Source organism: Rhinichthys klamathensis, unplaced genomic scaffold (assembly GCF_029890125.1).
Source record: "Rhinichthys klamathensis goyatoka isolate OS25496 unplaced genomic scaffold, OSU_Roscu_1.1 h1tg000135l_1, whole genome shotgun sequence".
NCBI classification, from domain to species: Eukaryota; Metazoa; Chordata; class Actinopteri; order Cypriniformes; family Leuciscidae; genus Rhinichthys; species Rhinichthys klamathensis.
Window position 1 is genome coordinate 892,311 of NW_026606670.1, and position 18,734 is coordinate 911,044.

General features: G+C 36.7%; 1 protein-coding gene across 1 annotated transcript; it reads left to right on the forward strand.

The window, feature by feature from the left end:
• Window positions 1-54: 54 nt before the first annotated feature.
• Window positions 55-4,686, forward strand: rhoua (ras homolog family member Ua). Its single transcript, XM_056257141.1, has 3 exons — window positions 55-581; window positions 1,053-1,111; window positions 3,195-4,686. The coding sequence occupies exons 1-3, from the start codon at window positions 329-331 to the stop codon at window positions 3,645-3,647; spliced, it is 765 nt and encodes a 254-aa protein (XP_056113116.1). The 5' UTR covers window positions 55-328; the 3' UTR covers window positions 3,648-4,686.
• Window positions 4,687-18,734: the final 14,048 nt, after the last annotated feature.

Genomic DNA, 18,734 nt, shown 5'->3' on the forward strand with positions numbered 1-18,734 from the left:
GAGACAACAGCCACAGTATTTGGGTGTAAAGGAGTAAAGTGCTCAGATCAGTTTTAGAGAGGGTGGAGGATGGCTCGCCTCATGAGCGCATAACGTCAGTGCATGTGTGGGCTTTGTATTTATTTTTGCTTCGGAGTTTCTTTGTTTTACGTCCAGATAAAGCAAACACTTCTTGATTTGAAATGCAGCTTTTAGCGGACTTTTTCCCTCTCTAAAATAAATGGACACCGCGATGAAATCGGAGACTGGCTCTCCGGTCTCTCATTCACAAGCGAGATGAATCGCTGAAACTGGCGTTGATACTCTTGGACGGTCAGTGTTTTCAGCTATGCCTCCGCAACGAGGTGGAGAGTATAAGGCTGTCCCAGGTACGGTTGTGCCGCCGGTGCCCCCGAGGAGATTCAGGGGCAAAGATTTGTCATCCGCGGTGAAGAGCCGCTTCGGGTCTGCTGCAGCGGAGCGCAGGGTGAAGTGTGTGTTGGTTGGTGATGGTGCAGTGGGTAAAACTAGTCTCATTGTGAGCTATACCACCAATGGATATCCCACCGAGTATGTTCCAACAGCGTTTGACAACTTTGCAGGTAAATATCGCGCCATCGTTTAAAATCAAACCGTAAAACTAAATGTAAAAATTAAATAAAATGTAATAAATTAGAAACTTGAACTACTCTAACCACCTGCTAGAAAATCCAGTTTAAGCTAGTGCTGCCTTGGGTAGCTGGTTTCTAGTTGGTCTAAGATGGCCATTACTTGTCCAAACTGCTGGTCATTTGCTTGATAGACCATCAGCTACCATCTGGTATTCCAATTTAACAAGGTCACACTGGTTTTTGGAACATGATGTCTAGTCAACCATCTAATAACCAGCTTGAACTAGCTAATGACTATATATATATATAATATATACACATATTGTCATTAGCGTGGTGAGTTTTTGTAAGGGCAGCAAGTTCACCAACCCATTTCAATCTCATTTATCACAGTCCATGTGTCTTAATGTGCTCTGACTAAAGAGGGATAAAATGTCAAATTGAATCTGTTCTCTTCTGCAGCGGTTGTAGCTGTGGACGGCAAGCCTGTGAAACTTCAGCTTTGTGACACAGCCGGTCAGGTCAGTCCATTGAGCCCACTCAGCACCACCAGACCCAAACAAACCACCTCACAAACACATTCAAGGCAGTGCAACTTCATCATGTCCCTGTATAAGGATGACATACTGTTTGCACAAACACATGCTGGTCGAAGCCCTGCTCTCTTAACTGTAAACAGACTTGTGAGTCATGTCCTAATTAGTCATATGGTTGGCTATCTGTTAGATAAGAAAGAAAGTGATTCAGTGTTGTTTTGCTTATTCATGATAAGATTTTCTGGTAAAGTTCAGCTGAAGTTTGCAGTCCAGGCATCATAAGGAAGTATATGCTTCATCCTATGGGAACACACTATTATAGGTCAGTCAGTGTTTCTCCCTTTGTGGGAGGGGGAAACCAGCTCTAGGATCACAAATGGGAAGCAGTCTAATTGTGATGAATTGGGCTTGATCCAAGGGAAAGGGAGACCTACTTTCAGCCGGGGTACAGCTGGGGCTAGTCACTGGAAATGTGAGATCAGTGTGTGTTTTCGATGAGTTTAGCAAGCTAAGGGGAGACAGTGAAGGGAGGCAAGCCAAGAGAGATTTGGATCAGTCCTGTTTAGGCCAGTGGAAATGGAGGAAGAAAGAGAAGGAGAGAGACACGGAAAGACTTGAGAATATTATATATAGTGCATGCTAAAACACTGGTAATAACAATGGTAAATTAAATCTTAAGCAAATCTCAAATGGAATATTTGTTCTGCATACTTTATAATATAATGTTGTGATAAATTAATTTGTAATATATAAAATAGTTGGTTATTTTATTTTTACTTTATTTATAAAAAATAGTATAGAAATTTTATATCAGCCATTTATTTGGTATCGGTCATAACATGGAAATAACTATCAGGCAGAATTTTTAATTTCATTAACCAGATACAAACATATTTGCATATAAATTTGATAAAATATAGAATAGGATAGGATTGTTTCTCATATGTTAGAATGTGTCCAGTTGACTAATATAAGAAAAAAAGCTGGCTTGGTGTGTATCAACAGAAACCAAGCTGGAGACTCATAAGGAAGAGTAAAAGAGATGGAATGCAGCTGTAATAAACAACAGATCTCACATTTGTGTTCTAGATTATATCTTTCATGCCGCTGACCTCACAGCGGGTTCTGATATTTCAGAGATATGGAATCATAAGCATGACCTGGATGTTCCCAGTTTAAAAGATTAAAGTAACATTACTATAAGATAAAGACTTAAGAATTCTGCGAAAAGTATCATGGTTTCCAAAAATTATTAAGCAGCATGATTTCAACATTGATAACAATGATTTCTGATTTCAACATTGATAATAAGAAAAGTTTCTTGAGCACCAAATCAGCATATTAAAATGATTTCTGAAGGATTATGACACTGAAGACTGGAGTAATGATGCTGAAAATTCAGTTAAAGCAACACTAAGTAAGAATTATTACCTTAAAATAATGTTTTCAAAATCGTTTCAGTGGTTTATCAAGTCGTGACATGGTGAAATGCACTTATGCCATCGCTTTGCGGTCCTTTATCTGATATATCCACGCTATGTAAGATTGCCAGATCGAGTCGCATTTCTGTAGTGCGAATGAGACATAAGAAAACTACAAATTTGACTTGCTTTACGGCAAGTGTTACAATTGCCGATAGCTGGAGCGTACTCGACAGTAGACTACAACTACACTTTCATAAAATCATGCATCATACTCTACCTTGTCTGTGGCCATTGTTGATTCCAAAGCCGGTGCCGGATAAACAGAGAGCATGTGCGTGCGAAAAGATGATTAATAGTAAATCATAACTTCATTACTAAAGGAATCTAACAATTACCAGTATGAAGTTCTTAATGCAGATGTACATTTTTGAGGACTCCAGCACATGAACTGTTTCATTAACAGAAAAAAACAAATGTAAGTCCTTTATGTAAGAAAATATATGATGTAAAACAGAGCGAGCAGAACAAAAACCTTCGGGCCAGTCACATTTCACATTTAACTACTTTTAACAATCCAAAACAATAACAAGTGTTAGTTTGTCCTGGACGTTTATCACAACTGAATGTTTCTTTGCTCTGGGCAGGATGAGTTTGACAAGCTCCGGCCGCTGTGCTACACCAATGCTGACGTCTTCCTGCTCTGCTTCAGTGTGGTAAGTCCCTCCTCTTTCCAGAATGTGAGGGAGAAGTGGGTGCCTGAGATCCGCCGGCACTGCCCGAGGGCACCGATACTGTTGGTCGGCACTCAGGCTGACCTCCGGCAAGACGTCAAAGTGCTCATCCAGCTGGCCCAGTACAAGGAGAAGCCGGTCGACCCCCAGGAGGCCTGTGTGTGTGCTGAGGAAGTGCAGGCCGTCTCGTACATGGAGTGTTCGGCGCTCACCCAGAAGAACCTAAAGGAGGTGTTTGACATGGCTATAGTGGCCAGCATCCAGTACTCTGACAGCCAGCAGCAGAAAAGGCTGAAGAAGCGGACGCCTGATAAAATGAGGATGCTCTCCGAGTCATGGTGGAAGAAATACTGCTGTTTGGCGTAGACACGAAAATATGATTGTACTGTCGATATTGATTCGGTTCGAATTTTATGGATGAAATGGACACAGATTCATCTGCTTCATGAGACTGTGTTAGTGGGTTAACTGGAGCGCTGGTGGCCTTGAAATGAATGGGACAGTTTAGAAAAGATCGCCAAGCTTTTATCATAAAATGGAAAGATTCTAGAGAGACTAGTAGTTGTCAGCTAAATTTTAGGTTCTGCTCTCCATTTGGAAAGTCCCAGGTTAACCTCAAATGTCCATGTGAACGATTCAGGGCACGAGTCATCTGTCTTTCTTTACCTTATCTCTTGTTTGAAGAGGATTCAAGTGGACTTAAGGGCTTTTTTCTATCAGATTTAGATCTAGTTTAGACTGCCAGATTTTCCTTTTTCATTCAGGCACTGTGAAAAGCACCCTATTGGTCGGTCTCAGCAAAAACACAGCATTTTATTGTTGTTTTAACACTTCTTCTACTTACATGAACAGGATTACTTGCCTTTGTTATCCGGGATCCAGAGCGGGTTCAATCTGAGATGCTCAAGTGCTTCGTCGTGTACCTGTCAAAGCATTGAGTGTGATGTAGAGTACAAGCAGATGTTTGGACACACTATCAACTTGACATCACTGACATTTACCTTGTTGTCCAGTGAGGGTGAATGATTGTCCATTTCAGAGACAGCAGGACGCTGGCACATCTCTCCAGGCTGTCTTGTTTACATTTGGAGTTAAGTCCTGACTCAAACACACTGTGAGGTCAGGGTCTTTGAGTGTAAGTAAGTAGACTTAGTTGGCCTGTTGGATTATATATCTGGTCATTGAACCTGGAGCTTCATCAAAAACAGTGTTTTGAGTGAAGCTTTTCAGTGCTGTCAGGAGGAATTTGAGTGGCTCAGACATTCTTGAGTATTTATTAGAATATACACTAACATTCAAAAGTTTGGGTTCGGTACAATTTTTTTATGTTTGTGAAGGAATTTTCTTATACTCACAGAGGCTGCAATTATTTGATCAAAAACACAGTAAAAATAATAATATTGTGAAATATTATACTCTGTTTTCTATTTTAATATATTTTAAAACATAATTTATTCTTGTGATGGCAAAGCTAAATTTTTAAGCTTCTTCAGAAATCATTTTAACATGCTAATTTTGTGCTCAAGAAACATTTCTTATTATCAACATTGAAAACAGTTGTGCTGCTTAATATGGAAACTGAAAATATTTTTTTTCCAGTATTCTTTGATGAATAGAAAGTAAAAAAAAAAAAATGTATTTGAAATAGAAATCCTTTGTAACATTATAAATGTCTTTACTGTCACTTTTGATCAATTGTATGCATCTTTGCTGAATAAATGTATTAATTTAAAAAAAGGTCTTACTAACCAAACTTTTGAATGGTGGTGTATGGTCATTTGGATGAAGAAAAAACTTACATTAGTGGGGCCAAAGTTTTTAACCAGATATAATGGTTGACATTGATTTCAAGTTTCCGTTTAAGCCAATAAAATATTTATGCCTGAAATTCCTAATTAGGTTTTTCATGCCTTTGCAATTTATGGCACTTTTTAAAGGTGAAATGTGTCATCTCTGCCCCCCTTGCAGTCTTTTTGTTTAAGTTGGACATCAAAACGGCACAAACAATGGTGTAAGTTTGAGGGCTGGACTATCTGTATGCACAATTGGGAATGATTTTAGTGTCATGTTTTTAATTCTGTTCTTTCAACAAAATGATTATTAATTCAGTTTGATTCAATTATTTCACAAATTGGGGACATTAGTGGCGCAGACATGACACGCTTCACCTTTAACATAAACATTTTCACATAAAATCTTTAAAAAACAATGAATGCATTTGGCAGGCACTTTTATCCAAAGCAACTTACAATGCCTTTAAGGTTTAAGCTACTAGTTGTGTATTTGTCGCCCCTAAACCATGATGTCAGCCATGTCATGCTTTGATAAGCATTGCAGTCTTATAATTCTATATAAAATAGGTGGAATGTTGTTCCAGGTCAAACTGCACTTTTTATCAGGCCTCCACGTCGAATGAACTGGAAAAGTCGCCTGCTGCTATGCGACATGAATGAGTATTAAGCTGAATGACACAGTAAGGAAAAGTTAATGTTTCACTGCATAAGCTGGGTTAGGAGAGGAAGAATCACTAATGTCATTAGTGGCAAACATTTTTCTTTCATGAGCACAGAATGAACCAAGAATGAAATTGAGATGAGTTTTATGCTTGCCACTTACACTGTTAGTTTGTGCCAGAATGTGACGAGGAGTTGAAAAATAAGTGAATGGCTCTCAGCAAGTGATTAAAGTGCTGTAAACCGCAAGTGTTAAAGGTGGCATAGTGAGAGATGAACCCCAAACCAAACAATCATATTGATTTTAAAAGGATAATTGCACAAAAATGAAAGTTCTGTCATCATTACATTTACTCGCCCTCATGTTGTGTTCAAACCTGCATGATTTTCTTCCGGGTTTTTTTTGTCCATACATTGAAAGTCATGGGGTCCCGTGTTGTTTTAGACTCTAATGACTTTCAGTCTGTGATCAAAAACAGTTAAACAGTTATATAAAATATATTTTTGTGTTGCACAGATTAAAGAAAGTCATACACATTTGGAATGACATCAGGGTGAGGAGATGGTGAGAGACTTCACTTCTGGATGAACTATCTCTTTAATAAGCATGCTCAAAAAACGAGAGATATTTAAAAGATATTGTAATCATAATCATATATCAAGAAGTATTTTGGTGGCATTCCTTATATTGTGAATCTTAGAATTGCATGTGTTTCAAACAACAGGCCTTAAGTTCAGACTGACCAAAGCATAGAGTAGTGCTTTCACAGGGCAGGATCAATTACTGAGAGGTTTTTGACAAGTTGCCAAACTATCACTTCGGACACGCAGTGTGTTTGTTCACTGCTTTGATTTGCACGCGAGTTGCATTGCAGTGTTGTATATTTACTGTGTGAGTGAGCTCATAGCTGCAGCGTCCCACCAGACGGAACTGTTCAAGATCTGGTGGTCGTTCAGACAAAGCCGACATGCAATAACAGAGACCTCCCTGTAGATTGTTATCTTTCTCAGAATAAATATACTTTTTGTCTACTTATTGTCTGTGTGCGTCTTCTTTCATTTTCTTGGGATATGTTATGAAAAGCTATCAGTGAAGGGGATAATTTCATAATCTCTTTGCTTTTTATAGTTAATAATTGGTAAACACTGTCTTGCCTGCAGGAATAATGAGGCTTAATGGTGTCTGTTCATTGCAGGTTGTGTACAGTTCACTGTCCGGGGTTCTATGCTGTCTTATCGCAAGTGAGAAAATTCAGCTATTTTCCAATATTTTCTTTTCATAAATGCTTAAATTATACTATTGTATGGTTATAGCTTAGAAGTTACATTTTGCAGTGTGACTTATCTTATAATGTGAGTGAGTATATCTCAAATTATGACTTTATATCTCACAATGTGACTTAATGGCAAAATATGACTCTTACGATTAGGACTATATCTCACAAAATGTCTTTTTATCTCGCAGTGTGACTTTAAATCTCGTAATGTGACTATTTCTCAAAATCGTACTATTTCTCCCAATTGCCACTATATCTAAAAAAAATGTACTTTAGATCTCACAATGTAACTTTTTACCTCACAGTGTGACTTTAAATCTCGTAACGTGACTATCTCAAAATATGACTATATCTCACAATTGTGGCAATGTATCAAAATATGACTATATCTCACAATTGCAACTTTGTTTTTCATAGCTGACTATATCTTGCAATGTGACCTTGTATCTAAAAATGTGACTTTATATTTCACAATTGTGACCATGCATATCTTGCAATGGCAGTTTTCTTTCTCATAACTGTGACTTTATAGTTAAAAACGTGTCTTTAAACCTCAAAATATGACTTTATACGTCGCAATGGCAACTTTCTCATAATCTCATAATGTGATTTTATATCTCAAAATGTGATATTTTATCGCATTGGCAACTTTGTTTCTTGTACCAGTGACTTTATATCATGCAGTGTAACTTTTATCTCAAAATGTGACTTTATATTTAAATGCTTAAACTATAGTCACTTAAGGAAATAAGGAAATCATGGAGGTCCTACTGTATACTTCATGTAAACAGACTAGACTTTAGCTGCAGGCGTCGAATGACTAATAAAAGCAGGAAAGCTATGGTAGTTGCTCTGTGATGCCTTTGTCAGTTTGGTTGCTTTATTGCCAAGGGTTTGTTTTATCTGGCTTTTAATCACATTTCCACAAGTACTCAAAACAATTAAAGTGGCGTCTGGGTTCATTAGCTCCATTGAGCTGCTTTCTTAAACAGCTGACATGCTCTCTCTGAGCTCTAGACGCCTTAACTGCTAACAATGACATATTTGGGCCACTTTCATCCAGTTGCTTCATATTGCATGATGATTGGCAGATGAACAAAGAAAAATGTCAATTTACAGCCCTCTCGACCAAAAGATCTCATGCTACAAATAGCTTTTAACATTTGGGCCAGAATGAATCAAACATGACAGCTATGCTGATTAATTTTGATAGTTTCCTCTGGAGCTCCAGAGAAGGAGTTTCATGCAGGGATCTGGAACGCAGTGTCCGTTGATGGACGGTATTCAGAATTCTGACAACACTATGATGGAACATTTGACTTCATCACAGCTGTGGTGACATAAGTGAACTGATAAGAATTGTAGAAAGAAAAGCTACATATTCATCACACGATGTTCATATGAAGCTCTTGATCTGAAGCCTAACCTTTGTTTTGATAAGTGAGATATGTTTACTGCTGGTCACCGGCATACAGTATGTTCTGTTTTGGATGCTGGTCTTCATTTTGGTTTTCAACTAAGCTTCTTAACTAAATTAGTCAGCTGTTAATCAGCAGTTTTGTTGACCATCAAAAACCGGACTGGGAAATTCAAGCTGGTCTAAACATGGGGAAACTTGTTTCTGCCTCAGAATAAAAAATACATTTTAATAAAAGGGTCTTGTGACTTTCTCTCGCAATTGACTTTATATCTCGAAATATGACTTTACATCCTGCAACATGTTTTAATATATCACAATTGTGAATATGTCTCGCAAAGTGACTCAAACCGTTACTGCATGATGTTACAACTTTTGGTAACACTTTACTAAAAGGTTCCATTTGTTAACATTATAGTTAACTTGAGCTAACAATAAAAACTACTTCTAAAGCATTTATTAATATTTTATCTTTTATCAGATGTAAGATGTATCTGTTAATAATGGACATGAACTAACAATGAACAGCTGTATTTTAACATTAACAACGATTAATAAATACTGTAACAAATGTATTGCTCATTGTTAGTTATTGTTAGTTAATCCATTAAGAAACATTAACTTATTGTAAAGTGTTATTTATATCTTTTTTAAATTATTTTATTTTAGTTTCACTCTAAGGCTAAAACTTCTATATTTCTCCATGCAGGATAAAGTAAAAAAAGTCTCTGCCTATGTTTGTGTGTATATGCGAGGAATATTATGACACAGCAGCATGGATTTGCCTCCCGGAGACTCTCGATCAAGCAGGAAATGAAGGTTCAGTCATATTCTTCAGTGCCGAAGAGGACAGACAGGAAGAGAGCTGATCTGGTGATCACAGATATCTTTATCAGACGATCACAGTGCTGCTTGAGTATTTATTGCTCTCGGCTCATGGTTTATAATTAGACCTTTACGGGTGCATGTCATAACCTCTCCACATCTTTCATACGTTATCAATAGGGACAGAAGTAGCAGGGACAACAACTGAACTATGGAGTTTCCGTGAAGTAATTCAATCTTCTGTGCTTTTTATGTGTGCTCAAGACCTTGGGAAAACTCCAGTGTTACTTCCCTCAGTGACATCATCACCTCACAAAGTAGCTCTGTTTAGTTATCAGGGTCCGTGCACGCATTCGTTCCAAACACAATGAAATGAAATCTGCGCTGGCCTATATTGTGTTGTGATTGCTAACAATGCAGGTGAGGGTTAATTCGACCAGCTACCCAAAATCTCAAAGTCTGGTGGCCATTCCACTCGGCCTGATGCTTTGTGTGATTATGGGTCAGGGTTGAAGGATCTGCGTCCCCACAAAACACTAAACGCACTGTGGAAGCAAGGCTTTTGACGGCTGCTGACAGGCTGAGGAATTCCAGAGTACCACAGTGTCTGAGAAAGACATTGCCACGTCCCGTGTAGCCAAGATAAACTATTTTCACTTGCAACCTCTTTGAAAAGAAGAAAAACAACAGAAAAAGCTCTTTGACAGGTCATTTCTAACTCCTACGCATAGCTTTTGCTTCCATGGATAATGGGAGGTTACTGGATTTACCTCAGCAATTCAGAGCAATATAAAAAGAATAAAACAAAATGAGAAATGAGAAAAACAAAACATAATTTAATGACAGCAGGATGCAAGTCGTTCTGTTTGTGGATGAAACAAAACAATGAAACAAGACAATAGAAACAGCTTGATTCTGTCACATTAGCTGAAGTTTGGAAAATGTGATGGGGCATAATTGCAATTTTGGTCAATCCATGCTATATAAAACTAAGTCTATTGTTTCTTTAGACATGCTTTGGTGTGAAAAGCAGAATGAGTGAACTGTGATCATTTACGAAGTTTGTTATTTGATAATTTGATAATTTTCAATAAATTAAAATAATAAAAGTATTATTTTTCTATAATTTAAAATAATAAAAGTATTATTATATTATAGAAAAGTATAATATATTATTAAAATAAATGGATGTATTCCAAAGTTTTAGTTCTCAAGAATTTAGAATTAACAATAATTATTATAATTTATAAGAGTTTTAATCAAGATGTTTGAAACCATCCAAATAAAACAATAATTTATGTAATTGGACTTTTGACTCAAAACCTAATAGTTACTTGACACTTCCCCTATTTGACAACTGTCCAAAATCGCGTACTGTCTGAGTAGGTTCTACAATTGAATTTGAATTTACTTTGCGATTGGTAAAAAGTATGCTTTGTATATGAATATTAATAAAATTTTGATGTACTTCATCTGCCATGTTGTTACTGTCACATGACCTACCAGTTTCAGATGCATTGCTTCACTTCCATTCATAACTCCCCTCCTGTGGCCTCATGGGATAGTAATGGGTCCATCGTATGCACACTTCAGAATCTCGGCTGAAGTAGGTCACCCGGGGCCTTTTTGCCTACTGCTTTTTGAATATCTATTCGGACCTACTTCGCATACTATAAGGAAGTATTCGATTTCAGATGCAGCTCTGATTTCTCCTACACGTTTTTTCCCCCCTCTACAACAGTTTCACATACTGGAGGCAGAGGAGACGGCCGGGAGAGCACTACAGAACAAAATGGCTCAGGGTAGACTTACAATCTCCTTACACTTATTAAGTTGCATAACCACATACTGTCACCCAAATTTTCGCAAAAATTAGTAAAGGTGCTTAGTTACTGGAAAAAGAGCTGAGAGAAAGGAAGAAAAAAGAGAGCCTCTTAATGAGAACATGTGCTATGTGAGTGAAAACTCATGTGTTACTATGGAGCATTGTTTCTAAACAGTGAGATTACAGTATAGAGGACAGCTGCAAACCAGTCATGTCACTGTAAAGAGGTGAAATACACCCTGATCCCATGTCTTACGTAAGCGCTCTTTTGTCAGGGCTGTTAACCAGGGGGCACTTGTGTTTGTGTGTGTTTGACTACTTGTAAGGAGGGGTCAGGAGAGACCAACATCATGTGTAACAGTTCTGGCTACAGACCAGCTCTTTCAAACACCACATGTATAGACAATAATTGGGTCCAGGCCTTTCAGTTGTAAGGTCTGGAGCTGCTTGCAATCATGAAAGCAAAAGGTGAAGAGTATGATGTGATCCCACCTTTCGTCTCACAAATAAAATTAATATAACATTTAAAATAAATAATAAAACAAAAAATTAAATATAATTTTTAAAATAAAAGTTAAACATTCTGGGAAACACTTTACATTAAGGTTCAATTAATTAGTGTTCACCCCATATTGTAAATGACAACCTGTGACGTTTCAACATTTTCAACGCCAAAATGAATCTGCAGTGGTCAGGTGGTACAGCAGTCACGTGATACATATCAGTTTACAAGTTGTAATGAGTAACTCCGACATCGTGTGAACGCACCTTTAGTTATAGAGTGCAACAATTGGGGTCCAGATGCAAAAACTTCTCTATAAGGAAACTTATAAACCTTTAAAGGCTGTTTTAATCCATGTATTTTGCTGCTGAAGCCGTCAGCCCTCATTATTTCAGCTTTTTTTTTTTTAAATAATCATGTTTAACAGTGGAATTCCTGGTGAAAACTACATTACCCATGATGCTGTACAGAAAATCACATCAGTCAGAGTTAAAAAAAAGCAACACCTAAAAAAAATAGCTCTTTAGCTCCGCCCACTCCCATGAAGCACTGCAAATTATTTAATCGAGTCGATCTCCCTATGCTCAAAATGCTGAAATGTTTGTATATATATATATATATGCATATTTTACAATAAACATCAAATATATTAATATATAATCAACATTATAATGAGTAGTTTTATATTTCTACGTAGTTTTTAATTTGATTATGCTGTTCGCAATGCTTCATGGGATTGTAGTTCTTTCCCTCACTAAAAGAGTTAAATACACAGTCTTGTACCTTTGTCTTTTTGTCAAAAAAGTGTAGTGTTGGTGTTGTGATTCACCTCGTTGCTGATTGGTTCATGGATATAACTCTTTAACAAAGACGATTTTATAATCCCTATGGGAAAAATGAATGGGGAAAAAACTGGTCATCAAAAAACTGGTCATACCAGTCTGCTCATGCCATCTAGATGAAATGGCACTACTTTCATGTCTCGTGTATCACACTGTAGACTCGCTCCTTTGATTGAAACACACCTGGCACACAGTTTTCTTTTCATTGTCAATAGTGTATAAATGCATGAAGCACATCTCAAGTCACTTTCAAACCAAGCAGCTTTCTATCGGCCAGTATTCCGCACTAAAAAAAAAAAAAAAAAAAAAAAAAACCTGCTGCAAAATTTGTGTGGAGAAATCTTTCACCCTCACATGAAATTCCTAAAATCATCGATTTCCAACTGAAATGAGTGAATTTCACCAGTGGAAATTCGTTAAACAATGGGGATTGTGAGCGCACCAAGTGCGCTGAATCCATGTGAACAACTTGAAACCATTGCAAAATCTGCATGGGGAAATCCTTCATCCTCTCGTGCAATTGTCAATTGCATGGATATATTGAAATTAGGCCTACTGGATTTTGCCTGCAAAAACAATTTGAAATGTGACCACAGCTTTTGTCTTGTTTCTGGACGTAGTGTTTTGTACATTGTGGATATTGTTTCATAATTGAAGCTTTAAAATATGGTAAGATAAGATCCTTTCAACTCAAATCAATATTTTATGTCCATTATTTACAGTTGAGCAATAAGCAAGATAATGTAAAGTCAGTCGGCATTCATTAACACAAAATATGAGGTGATCAGGATCCTGATGAATTAATACGAATTGAACGTGTTGTGTTCCTAAAATCCACCAGAATTTTTAAGGCTCTTCTAACATGTGTTCACTTTTTCCAGTATAAGTATTAATATGCTTCCTAACAAAGATGGAAATACAAACTTTTGCATCATTTGCAAATGTTACCATGCAAACTGCACTCCAACTCTAAACTGTTTTAATACTTTGGCTTAAAAGCAACTCTGGAACAAATCTTACTATTTAGAGCTGGTTGAGGAGCATTTGGCTTGTAGTGTTCAGGGATAAATATTTTCGAAAAATCTCTGCCGCAGCAGGTAAGGATTAGTTATGCAACCTAAAATGGGAAGGTGCTCTATGACATTTCTTCCTAAATCCAATTCAAATTAGACAATATACATGTCAATGAGTTTGTATTGCATTGTGAAAACCTACAGTCAATATTTACCTTTCAGGACATTTTTTTACATTTTATTTCCACCTACCGAGTATCTATTTAATGAGACACCAATGACGTCATTTGCCTTGCTTTAGGTTACTGTGAGTAGAGCCACAAAGCATAACTTAGCCGAAGCTCTATAAATCTGCTTTGGGGCTCATTGAGAGTTGATGTGATTTATGGTCGGTGTGTGAATACTAAAAAGTGAAAATGGTGGCATGCTGAGAGAGCGCTACACAGAATAGGGTGAATGTAGTGTGTGTGCTGTGTGCATGCTTATGTGTGTTTCCTAAGGGTTGCTGGTGTTCTTGGTCTTCTAAACAAGAGTTAAGCTCTGACTATCTGCACTCACTGCCAATGAGTCAAAGCACAGGCTCAGAGAAAGCATTAGCCACGCCTCCAAAGCCACAAATGATTGCACACAGCTGTTTGCAAATACACCTTCACGTTGTGGTATAGAGCAATGAAAGCTCTTTGTTAAGTCCGTTGATCCCTGCTGGCCCCTAAATCTGGTCTGTGGGGGGTCTTGTGGTGTTTTTTGTGCCACAAATATACGTTTTTCACCAACAAAATGTGAATACCAACTGGATTGAACATTAGCTGCTGTTTTAGCAATGACACTCACAAAATATGACTATAAAATTGACTGAACTGTAGCATGTGTTATCTTAAGAGTTTCCACTCTTTCCGCTCCACTGCTTTAGTCAGATGAATGGCATTAATCCAAAGTGCTTTGTCTTGTTTTTGGATTTTCTCTGCTGACACAGTAAAAAAAACAGTAATTGTTTTATTGGAACAGTAAATAATTTTTCCCATTAAAACAGACACGAAGCCTGATGAGCATGAGTTTGTGTATGACCCTTGAGATGTGCTGTGGAGAATAAAACAGCTTTTTATACTTTCTCATGATCAGCATAAAGAGCAGTGCTATAATTCTCGGGAACAAGAACTTCTTTCTTTTCACTTACAAATACAGCATTTGTTTATTGACTCTCTTCAAATTTGCTGAATGAATGCTAAAGCACATTTGTGTTTTACTCCAAAGCTGCGTTCAAGTCCTGTCAGAATGATCGTCTCTATGGGTTGAGTGTAGCCACCACCAACATAAAGTTATAATTAGTGGGGAAACTCTTTAGAACCAGATTTTCTGATTTGGAGGTGTCCAACATAATAAGTTATACAGTTTAGTTTATTAGTAGTTAGACTTTGGTCACTTCATTTGCTCTGTATTTTGTAAGGCTAAAATTATCTTTTGGAAATTTAAAAACAGATCAAGAAAATGAATTGCCCAACACATCTATTTGATTTCCAAAATCACTTGAATGCACATCATGCTGCAACGTCTGAAGAGAAAGGACCATATCATTTTTTAAAATTTGGCTACTTTTATTATCAGATAAATTACATAACATTACTGTGGACATTTTATTTTTGTTCTGTTTTTGGACACTAAAATAAAAATTGGCACTAAAATAAAAGGAACTACTTGAACTGTTCAGTGTACACAATATTGTAAAAAGAACAAATATATATTTTTAAATGTATATTATATTATATTGTTAGTATATGGTCATATAGGAAAAAACAGAGGTACTAGAAACGTAACATTATAATATATCAAAATACATCAACATCTCAATTTAGGGAGACTTGTCTAAAACCATTATATGCACTGGGCATTGTGGATTCAACCAGGTCACACCCAGAGAACAAATATACAGTCCATTCCTCAGAAATCCTCCCCTGACTGCAGATCAGCTGACAATACCTTCCTTTTATCAAAAGTACATTACAGAGTTCAGACAGGAGTCATTGCTGCACAGAGAGGCTGATGAGCAATGAGAGGAGGAGAGCGGAAGCGTATAAAGAATAGATCAAATATACTTTTACTGTGTAATGTCAATTATAAGACATTACACAGAGTTAACATGTGAGTTGCATCACTGAATGCGTCCAAAGCATTTAACTGTAACCAGAAAGCTGTCCTCCAAACTTCCCCTTTCCCAAGTAAACCATTTGACCATGAGCTGCATTTCACAGCTGAAATCTCAAAGGAGAGATGGGATGGAGAGATCAGATAGGACATTTGAGTTGAAGCACAACGGTTTCTCTCCCACTCACTTCCCTCTCTGACCTCTCCACCCTCTCTGCATTAATCATCAACACACATCCAGAGCACAACGGGCCCAGTTCAGTCTCAAAACACCCTGATCAACACAACTTTTAAATGCATTTCATTTAGTGTTGAGGTGATTTATAGGTATTCATACTTTACGTTTTGTCAAAATGATGTTGACAAGAAAAACCCTACACTGTAAAAAAAGAGAAAAAAAGAAAAAAGAAAAATCAGTGAAATTTACGGTAAAAAAAAACAGTAGCTGTGGTTGCCAAAACTTTACCGTAAAAAATATGGTAGCAAAATCTTAGGTTTTACAGATTTATTGTAAATTTACAGTAAAAACGTATTTCATTAACTGATATAATGTTAATATACCAAAGTATTGAAGTACTAATATTTGTTTTGTAACATTGTAATACACTGACAACCACCAAAAACAGGTATAGTGCTGAGAAAGTCACATGATGAATCAAAGCTCATCACAAGCCACAATGCAATCTGATATTTAAATATAACTAATTCATTTCTGACTAGCAAGTAGCACATGATACATGGTTTATGGCTGTATACAAAAGAACGGGAAATGGAAGAGTTTATAATCACAATTTGTCATATTGCTTAAAGCTTACAACCTCAATTGGTATTTGACTTTGTTTTTACTTTTTTTAACATGGCCTTCAATTTTAGCTTTTTTAAAACTCTAAATCCTAGCCTAAGCCTCTAAATGCTTTTTAGAATATTTGCCACATCTATAATTGTATTCATTGGTGTTGCCTTGCCCAGATCCGGTATTTATTTAACATGTCTGTGCGGGAGAGGAACAGCAGCCGTTATCTCCAGTGATAATAGCACTGTGACATAAGAGGATCCGTTGGTGTGGGCCCATGTTGTGTTTTGGAGAAAAGAAAAGAGGAAAAAAAAAACAAATCAGAGTTAACATCATGGAAAAGCAGTGCAGAACCGGCTGTGACCAGATTTGTTGTCATTATGAGTGCTCAGAGAGTGATAAATGCAATAAAGCATTATATGTTTATTTCACATAGGCTACGCACACATACACTCACAGCATTATGCTAACCTGCTTTATATGCTAATTTAATGCAGAGATATTTATGCATAGATTTACATAACTTAAAAAGTACAGTGTACACACACACAAACACATGTATTGGCAGATATATTCATATTTTTAGTTTTTTAAGTTTTTTTTATTTATGTTAGAATTTCATTTTGATTTATAATTTTTTTTATAATATTTTTTTTTTTTACAATTTCATAACATTATTTCTGCAATTGTGCCTTTAAGCCGCCTGTGAAGCATTAAATCAATAAAGTCTAAATGTGCCATTTTGGTATGTTCACCAAACAAATGGTATGGATCACATTCAATAATCAATGTGTTTACTTGGTAGGCTATCTCAAATATTTTTGTATTCACTGCCATTGCTTGATGAGGAAAAAAAGTCACATGACTGAAACCGATGAATATGCACTTCACACGCAATTACTATGCCACCTTTACAGGGTAAAGGATCTGTTCCGTGACAGATGGGGTTGGATCAACTGCTCAGATTTGGAGAAAACATGTAAATTGATATAAAATCGATAAAAACTTAATTTAAACAATTTGCAGCCATCTTTCCCAGTTCCTCTTGAGGTAGGTACAGCTTTTTGCCTTGGCAGAATACTCAATCAGTGAATTTAGTAGGCTACAATTTAGAAAATGACCAGCAGTCAACTGTTTTTGCCAATAAGAATGTCTAAGGTTATGCTATATGGAATAAGTTATGTAATTGCTGGAAACAGCCAAGAAAATTACGTCAGCATATGGAAACCTTAACTTATGAAATTTTCAAATAAATACAGCATGGTATCAAACTGTGTAAATGTGTTCAAAAACATTTTGAGGGGTCACAGACATGCACATAGACAAGGAAATGATAAAGACATAGCACTGTTGTTTTAGACAATATCTCAGTCCTGATTCACATCCAAAATGTGCAGGAAACTCACTGGCGTGTAATGATTGTCTGTCACGCATGAACTGCCTCCCCTTTTTTGCGTCTCATGTGAATGTGCGAGGCCTGTGCAATGGCTTAGGGATCCAAGCACGTTCTCAATGAGATAAATCTGCAATTGCATATTCCACTTATCTGCCTTATCTCATGGAGCCGTCCCTACCTTCTTCACCCATTTCTGTGTAAAAACACTGCACAATTTCAGCTCTTTTAAATGGGTGATTCATTGGGATACTGGATTTTACAGTTGTTTTCATATCATCATCTCCTAAACCACCAGTCCAACCACAGTTGAATATTTCAAAAAATATTTCTGTGATGGCAAAACTGAATTTTCAGCATCATTCCTCCAGTGTCACATCCTTCAGATATCATTCTAATATGCTGATTTGGTGCTCAAGATTATTATTATTCTTATTATTATCAATGTGGAAAACACTTTCCACTGCTTTATATTTTTGTGGAAACCGTGATACATTTTCCCCCCAGGATTCATTGATGAATATAAAGTTCAAAAGAACATAATTTATTTGAAATAGACACCATTTTTTTGTAATAATATAAATGTATTTACGTCTAATAAGTTTGCTGATAATTTAAGCATTCTAATTTGCATGCATTTATGTGTGATAAGTTGCATCATGGATTCCAATGTGTTTATGTTTTAATTTAAAGCTAGAGTAGGCAATTTTGGAGAGGCTAGCAATCGCAAGCTATAGCTTTGAAAGCATAAGATCCCACCCTGGCTTCAAAGCGCTCTCCAAAGCCACGCTTCCTCCAAAACACATGAATGCAAGCGTCACAAGAGACGGTGTTAAATTTCCTCTTATCATGTCTCAAAGCACAAAAAATAACAACAATAAACAACTCAAAGAGCTCTAACTTGTACCACCTGACTGCTGTAGATTAATTTTGGCATTTATATATGTTGCATAAATCCGAGTCTGAGGACGTAA